Source organism: Astyanax mexicanus, chromosome 4 (assembly GCF_023375975.1).
Source record: "Astyanax mexicanus isolate ESR-SI-001 chromosome 4, AstMex3_surface, whole genome shotgun sequence".
Lineage (NCBI taxonomy): Eukaryota > Metazoa > Chordata > Actinopteri > Characiformes > Acestrorhamphidae > Astyanax > Astyanax mexicanus.
In genome coordinates this window covers 29,455,417-29,463,846 of record NC_064411.1, presented here as the reverse complement: position 1 = coordinate 29,463,846, position 8,430 = coordinate 29,455,417, and the positions used below count along the sequence as shown (strand labels likewise).

General features: G+C 38.1%; 1 protein-coding gene across 1 annotated transcript; it reads right to left on the bottom strand.

Moving 5' to 3' along the window:
• Positions 1-2,275: 2,275 nt before the first annotated feature.
• On the bottom strand, positions 2,276-7,840 carry LOC111194632 (macrophage mannose receptor 1-like). Its single transcript, XM_022679395.2, has 5 exons — positions 7,831-7,840; positions 7,342-7,713; positions 5,219-5,554; positions 2,849-2,940; positions 2,276-2,450 (listed from the first exon to the last, which is right to left on the bottom strand). Exons 1-5 carry the CDS (start codon positions 7,838-7,840, stop codon positions 2,316-2,318), a joined length of 945 nt encoding a protein of 314 aa, XP_022535116.2. The 3' UTR covers positions 2,276-2,315.
• Positions 7,841-8,430: the final 590 nt, after the last annotated feature.

Here is an 8,430-nt window from a genome sequence, read left to right as displayed (position 1 = left end):
TATCTCCTTTTTTACATGTGAAAATCCGATGAAACATCTGATGATGTTTGACAAGGGATACAAAGTTTCAAGCACCCCTTGAAACTGAGTTATGGGGAGATATGATTAAAATTTTACCTCATGCTTCAAAAACTGCAAAAAAAAAAAAGGCAAATAAAAAACACACAGCGCAGGGGGGGCGGGGGTAGGTCTAAGTGGTAGGGGCAAATAATGTTTATTCATGTATATATTATGTTTATAACGTTATTCATGACTGTTAAGTCCTTAAACTCTAAGTTTGTTATTTACTTATTCATCTTTATTTAGAAACCATTGTTAATAATTTTGCAACTGGTGGCTGTTTGTTTGGTGTGGTGCAGTGGATAACACCACCGCCTGCCAATGAGCTACCAAATGGGAGACTGGGGTTCAATTCCACAATAAGAGTCCATGGGCAAGACTCCTAACACTACATTGGCTCACTTCTTTAAATGTAATGTAATGTAATATAATGCAACTGTTTGGTTTATCATTTCTTCCCACAGGGTCCTAAATTGAAGTCTATGAAAATAATGTTAATTATGACAGTAAAGTCATTATTAGAGTGGCATAAGTGAGAGTTCATATACCAGGAATAGAGCTTAAAGATTATGTTTCTTCTACACACTGGTATTTACTTCAATTAGCCTCTCTTTCCATTCATAATATGATAAAAGAGCAAAAGTAGACCCTACAGCTTTATTATTGATTAGTTTTAAAATACTGACCTCTAGTGGCATAAATAGAAACCAGCACAAGAAGAAGATCCTCAATATTTAGTAGAAAGTGAAAGGTTAAACAAAGGTGTGACAATTTAATACAATGTATTGCATAAGATCTTAGAGAAATAAACTCTTTCAGATTATATTTATTTGTGTAAAGTGTTCATATTATTTTTTTGCATGTGAAAACAAGTATATAGTATTAAAGGGGACATATCATTATTTATTATACATCTTTTTTAAAAAATATGTTAGAATAGGTTTATACAATATGCTCTATTCTTTGCAGTTTCAATCCCTTTCAGAATTAGCCGTTTAGGGGCTCTGTCATTTTTAATGCAAGTAAGCTGTTGCTGGACACGCCCCATGTGCATGCTGAGCATTTACCACATTTTAGTGCTAGTTGTGCTTGTGTCTGGCAAAGCACAAAGAAGCTAGTTCCTGCTTAACTGCGATAGAAACACAAAACCCAATTTTAAAGGTACAGATCCCTCCCTCAGACAAAGTCTATTGGCTAATCCTGCTGTGTACTGTCTGATGAGGTTCAAAACCAAAATGAGAGAAATGCCGTTTCTTCAACTGGTCTAGTGTGTAGGACTCTGGTGGGGGTTAACGAGTGAGGGGTGGTGCCAGAGTGGTTGTATGCTAATTTCCTTATTGTGATGTCAGAAGAAAGAAGCCACCCAAACTTGTCATAGAAGCAACTGATTAAAAGAAAAAGGATGGATGGATTGTTTTTGCGCTTGGATTGTTTATATAACTTAGTGTGCCAAGTCCTGCTGGAAAATGAAATCTGCATCTCCATAAAAGTTGTCAGCAGAGGGAAGCGTGAAGTGCTGTAAGATTTCTCAGGAAAACACTGGTGTTGGTCCACTGTGTTCTATCAATTCCAAGATTTTAAGTCAAAGATGCAGATTTCATTTTCCAGCAGGACTTGGCACACTGCCCACACTGCCAAATGTACAAATTGGTGTTATATAATATTCTAGTTTTCCAAAACACTCATTTTTGGGTTTTCATTGGCTGTAAGCTATAAACATTTTTTAACTGAATTACTGAAATAAAGTAACTTTTCAATGATATTCTATTTTTTTGAGATGCACCTGTATACTGGTTGCACACTTGTAGGTGTTGCCCTTCCAGATTGGATTTCCAATACAAATGACTGTCTGTAAAGAACCAGAGCATTGCATACATGCAAATCTTTGCTGACTTAAAACACCACAGAGTGTTTCCAGCTTTCCAGGTGGATAGTGAAATGTTTGAGTGTTTTCACTGTCTTGTCACTAATGGTCACAATTTATTTACAGTGTTCTTTCTTGAATTTCCCAAGTTAACAGTGTTGGATTTATCTGTCAGTTTCTCTTTTTAAATAAGTAAAACATTAAAAAAAAAAAAAAAAGCTTCTTTAATTCACAGTGAAATAAAATACAAACTTTTTTATAGCATAAGAAAATTTAATATATGGTCTCCATTACACAAAATGTTACAATTACAATATTTTAATATCCTATATGACAATATCTTTTCCAGTTTTTGCTAAAATATATATATATTTTCAATTATTAGAAAAGTCTACATTTCATCACATAACCTCTTCGTGCTGTTTTCCACTTTATTCTCCTCTGGTTGAAAAATGATTCCAGCATTTCGTCTCCAGTTTAGCTTTACATACAGGTTCATGCCTTGATTCCTCAGATTCTGCTGAATCTAAAACAAAAATATCACAAAAACATCCTTTAAGCTCAAATAATGCAAAGAAAACAAGTTCATATTCATAAAATTTTAAGAGTTCAGAAATCAATATTTGGTGGAATAACCCTGGTTTTTAATCACAGTTTTCATGCATTTTGTCACATGCTCCTCCACCAGTCTTACACACTGCTTTTGGATAACTTTATGCCTTTACTCCTGGTGCAAAAATTCAAGCAGTTCAGCTTAGTGGTTTGATGGCTTGATCATCCATCTTCCTCTTGATTATATTCCAATTTGGTAAATATATTTCAATTTGGTAACATCAAAGAAACTCATCATTTTTATGTGATTTCTTATTTTTTTAATCCAGAGCTGTATATGTGTGTGTGTAAGTAGGAAATAGTAAAACTAACCTGTTTCAAAATGTCTGATCTCACTGTCTGGAGATTCAGATTAATGTTTCCATCTGAGCTCACTTTCACTCTCACAATCTGTTGTTTTCCTTCTATGAAAACACAAAAACAGAAGAAAAAATACACACAACTAAATGATTCACATAATAAACAGATTTATATTAGATTACATAATTAGATTTATAGAATGTTTGACACCAAAGTGGTCTCATTGCAAACAATAGTTAATTCAATGTTTATGATTAGAGTGTATTCTCTTTGTGATTAAGGGTTGCTAGAAAACAGAGAAATCTGCTGGAGTGAAAACAATAATCCCACTTGGATGTGGACTAAAACACCCGCACTGAGACCCACAAGAGGAGGTGGTCTTGTTTCAGTCCTAAATGAACTCTGGGGTGGCTCCTTTGTAGTTAGAATGTGATCCAACCTTAATGCAAACCAACTGTTAGGTGTACTACATACGTTTGGGCTAAACAGTTGTTCAGGTGCAGTTTGTCAGATTTATTACTCAAATAATTACTACAGTTATTGACTAATGCCATCTTTACTGCTAATCCATGTTAAACTGTACAGATATTGGCTGTGCCTAAAATTGGCTCCCTACTCCCACTGTATGTATATGTAATTGGTAATATTTAAGATATTTAAGGTATTTAATTTAATATCATGTTGAAATAAAATGTAATACCTGTAATACCATTAATATGTTTTACCAGTGAATTGGGTTTAACTGAATTCCACTGTAACAATATGGCAACGCTGATGACTAGCTGTCTGCTGTGTGTTGCTTAGTAGTGAGACTTGCAATGCATTCTGGGACACATTTAGCTCACGTAGTACGCAGTGATGTTTACTATAAACCGTGATGCATTATGGGATTTTATAATCACATTTAAATTCCACCTTATAATTCAGACACTCAAAGAAAAACGGCCAACATACTCATTAGTGCCCTAACTAGTAAATAGGGAGCCATTTTTGGTCACAGCCATAGACTATACAGAACACAGGATCTTCTTCCTGTATTTACTTTCCTGATCTTGCCCCAGACAGCTCTGACCAATAAGCAGAGAGAACATGCTCATGTGATTTCTTGTGGCATATTTCTGTGTGCTTGTTTTTTTTCTTCTGTGAAAACAAACCAAATTAATCAAATTTCCTTCAAGTTTTTCAAATTTAAGATGCTCTTAGGGTCCTAAACAGTTTTGCAAAGCTTCAGCCTTTGCTGTTTTTTATTGTTTTTCTTGGATACACTGTCAGGGTGAGAAACAGAGCTTTTAAGACAATCAACAAAATGGTGGGGGCAGATTTGCTTATTAACTCCACCTGGTCATTCTCTCACTCTCTCTCCTTGAAATTCCATGCTGTTACCATATCCAAATTCGTTCACTTTGCATTGATGTGATCTATGACAATGATCTCTTACCACCCCTCTCAGCCCTCTCACCCATAAAGATGGGTGCCCACTGATCAAAGATTCATCTTTACTGAATTTTTCTCACTTTCATTGCTTACAAAATTGAAAAATTAAAGAACTGGCCATTTCACTTCAAGGTCACTTCAAGGATTGTTTCTAAGGGTTGGTCATTTCTTTGGTCCAAATTAGTTAAAGAGCTGTCTGGGTTAGTAAAGTACCGTATTTTTTGCACTATTGGGCACACTTAAAATCCTTTAATTTTCTCAAAAATCAAAAGTGCGCCTTTTAATGAGTGTCTTATGTTCGAATTTTACCAGTCAGGTTGTAAGGAGCGGTAAAGCCACTCTGCTCAAGTGCAGTGTTATACAGGAGTTTCAGTTTAGTTGAGTAGCATTAGCATTAGCCGCTAACAACTATTTACCCATTTGGAGGGGAGTATCATAGTCCTGTAGCCTGCTGCTAACCCTGGCTACCACTGCTATAGTAGCATTAGCATTACCTGCTAACCGCGATCGCTATTTCCCCTTTCAGAGGGAAGTATTATTGGACTGTAGCCTGCTCCTAACCCCAGCTAGCACTGCTGGAGGGGTTAACTGCTAATGCTAATGCTCCAGCTTTACTTTTATTTTGATTATTTACTTACTGTAAATAAACAAACAGACTTTACTCACCCAAATAAACAGTTTTCAGGAGAGAAATCTGTGTACATTTACATCCAGCGTTTGTTTGACTTCATTAGAGTTTTGTTTATGTAGCATAGCTTTAATTTATTTAGTTTTTTAATCATACAATGTGATTTTCTGGATATTTTTTACCTACAATAAAAATAACAGAGTTCTCCATTCTTTGTTGATGAGACAACTTGCAAAATCTGCATTGTCTTAAATACTAATTTTCCCCACTGTATATGAGATTACCTCCTAAACCGACAAAAGAAAGTGTTTAAATCTGACCTTTGTAACACAGGAAAGGTAATTTCCGGCCGCAGATGGTGTTCTCCCATTTTCCAGAGAGGCCCTTTATCATGGCCACACAGTCTGCCTGGAACAGATTCTGCGGCTGTGTTATTCCCCAGTATCGGAACGAGGAAGTCCCTTGGTCAGACCATTCCCAGGCGTCAAAAAAGAGCCCGATCCAGACGTAGCGTACAAATTTGATGAGATCAGACACCTGCTGGTGCTCAGTTGAGTTGCGAATGCTGGCGAGGTCAGTATATTTCGTTCTACAGTAAAGCAGAGCTTCTCTCCAGGTTATATAAATACTCACGAGAATGAATGAGCCTTGTTTATCTATTCATGGAGACATACATTAAGACACAAAAAATGAAGCAGAATTAAAATCTTTATCTTGATCAACAACATAAATCATAGTTTCCAAAACTGAAAACGTATTATTACTCTTCAGACTTTTGTTAATTTTTTTTTCCCAAACGAGTAGAAATCTGGCTTAAAATCTTTCTTTTTCTCTTTTCCCCATTGTATAAAAGTTTGCAGTGTTTCAACTAAATTAATATTTAATAAAGAGAACTGTACAGAGGATAAGAAGTGAAATCGTACACCATAAAAAGGGATTCTTCCTTTTAACTTTTCATTTAAATATTGCTTTGTGTGGTAACAAATAAATAAATGCTGTGAATCCAATCATTTTTATTTTATTAGTATTCAATTGGCTGGATGAACGGATAAAACGGAAGAGATATCGCACAGCAGCAAATTAATATTTGGTCAGTTGTGTGGGTAATCTCAAATACAGTTAAGGTTTATATTTTCTGTAGTAATCATAATCAGAATGCATCATCAGATATTACCAAATTAAGCTGACCGGTCTTGTCAGCAGAGCTTTAGACAGTATTTTTTTTATTTGAACTGTGCGGTATGTTACATAAATCTGTGTGGGTTGTGACTTCTGAATCTGCCCACCGCCATTCCCCTAGTGCCACACAACTCAGGTTGCCAGGTATGGAAAACAGCACAGCCATAAAAACAAACAAGCTGGCTGTTTTTTTTTTGCTGAACAGGTAATCACTGAGCTTCAGTAAGGTTGCTAACCATAGCTCTATCCAAGTGTTTGGAAATTGTTATTTTAAAGTTTTAATCCAAGGAGTTTAACAAATACAGCAAATTAACGATTTAGGAATTACATATATGACAACATGTTTATTACATTTTATCTCTGAGTCTTAGTTTTAATGATATATTAAATGGTATGCAGGTGCTGTCTAAATTCTCCCTCTTTTGATCTGATCCTTGTGGATTTAGCAAGTATTTAGTAGAGTAGCCTTTTTTTCTTTTTGGTTAAACGGATAAACAGTTTGTGTTGCTTCACCTCTAGTCCTTCATCAGTTTTCACTGAATACTGCCCTCAGGATGCTGTCCACAGGACACTACCCCCAAGACGCTGCTGCCCACCTGATGCTACCCACAAGACACATCCCACAGAATGCTACCCACTGGACACTACTCACATAATGCTCCCCGCAAAATGCTGCCCACAGAATGCCACCCATGAGATACTATCCAGGATGCTAGCCACAGGACGCCTTCCACAAGAAACTACCTACAGAATGCTGCCTGCAAAATGCTGCCTACAGGATACTATCCACAGGACAATACCAACAGGAAGCTACCCACAGGAAGCTACCCACAAGATGCAACCAAAAGGATGCTGCCCAGAGGATGCTACCCCCAGGATGCTACCTACAGGACACTCCCCCCCACAGGACACTACCTACTGATTGCTGTCTAAAGGACGCTGCTCACATGATGCTACCCATAGGATGCTGCTTACAGGATGCTGCCCACAGGACACTGTTGGTAGACTACTATCATTCCAGCAGTGACGATGAGCACTGCTGTATTTGATCCACTCACTGTACCAGCACAACACACTCTAACACCTCATACACCACCACCATACCAGTGTTACTGTATCAGAGTGCCTTAAACGAACAGACAGACGACATGAAGGTTATATGCTTGTAAAATTTTCAGTACATCTAAGCAAAGAACCTTAATTTTTAAATGCTAATCAAAACAAATCGCACATGTGGATTATTCACATACTCTGTAAAACTTACCACTGTAGCAGACGAACTGAAATGTAGAGTTGCAGTTTGTTGGAAACCATCCTCCATTTCGGTACTTTGTGGCACATCCTTCTTCTGTATCGTAAACATTTGGGTCTGCTTCCCAGTTACTGTACTGGGAGAGAGTGTCGCCGCCCATAGACCAACCCCAGCGCTTCTGTGTGCCCCTTTTAAGTCCGATCCATACCGCACCGATGTAGAGAGGATCCACTTCATTTGTTAAACTGTTCATATCCTCCATGCTGTTTATAGTAGCCAGGTCAGAGTACAGGGTTCTGCAGTAGCTCTGAGCCGCCAGCCACGTCCTGCTCTCACTCACGTAGTGGTACCGCCGAGGGGCCGGGGAGGAGACGCCAAACAGACCTGTGGTAATGCAGATTTAAATAGTGGAAAAGTTTAAAGCTTACATTAACTAAAAACAGCACAATATTGTATGAATAAATTCAAACCCACATAAAAAAAGTAGTTGTAGAAACACACTGTGACCCATGATTTAGTGTAGCATGAAATGCACCAAAGCTTAGAGGACAGACCTTAACACCCTCCCATTTGTTTTTGAATACAGCCATTCTTCACAGCTAATTACAACATCTTTGCAAGTGAAAGGAAATCCTTTACAGCACAGAAGATCATCTGGCTGGTCCTATAATTTTACTAGTGGATGGATGTTACGATTTAAAAAAAAGGCTGTTGATTTGTGAAACATTATGACTAGTGTAGCAAGACCCTCAGCGTAAGGAGCAAGGCTACCTTCAGGAACGGAGGAGGGGAGGGGCTGTGTGGAGGTCAATTAACAGCTGCAAGATTGCCCACAGGATGCTGCTCACAGGATGGTACCCATGAGATGCTACCCACAGGATGGTACCCAGAGGATGGTACCCATGGAATGCTACTCACAGGACACTATCCACAGGATGGTACCCATGAGATGCTACCCACAGGATGCTGCTCACAGGATGGCACCCATGAGATGCTACCCACAGGATGGTACCCATGAGATGCTACCCACAAGATGGTACCCACGGGACGCTACCCACAGGATGGTACCCACGGGATGGTACCCAGAGGATGGTACCCGTG

What these genes read in the sequence shown, in the direction of transcription:
- LOC111194632 (XM_022679395.2), bottom strand. An exon ending in TCAGTTCGTCTGCTACAGTG is followed by an intron (nt 5,555 to 7,341) that starts GTAAGTTTTACA and finishes CTCCATGAATAG; the next exon opens with ATAAACAAGGCTCATTCATT. An exon ending in ACCTTTCCTGTGTTACAAAG is followed by an intron (nt 2,941 to 5,218) that starts GTCAGATTTAAA and finishes GTGTTTTCATAG; the next exon opens with AAGGAAAACAACAGATTGTG.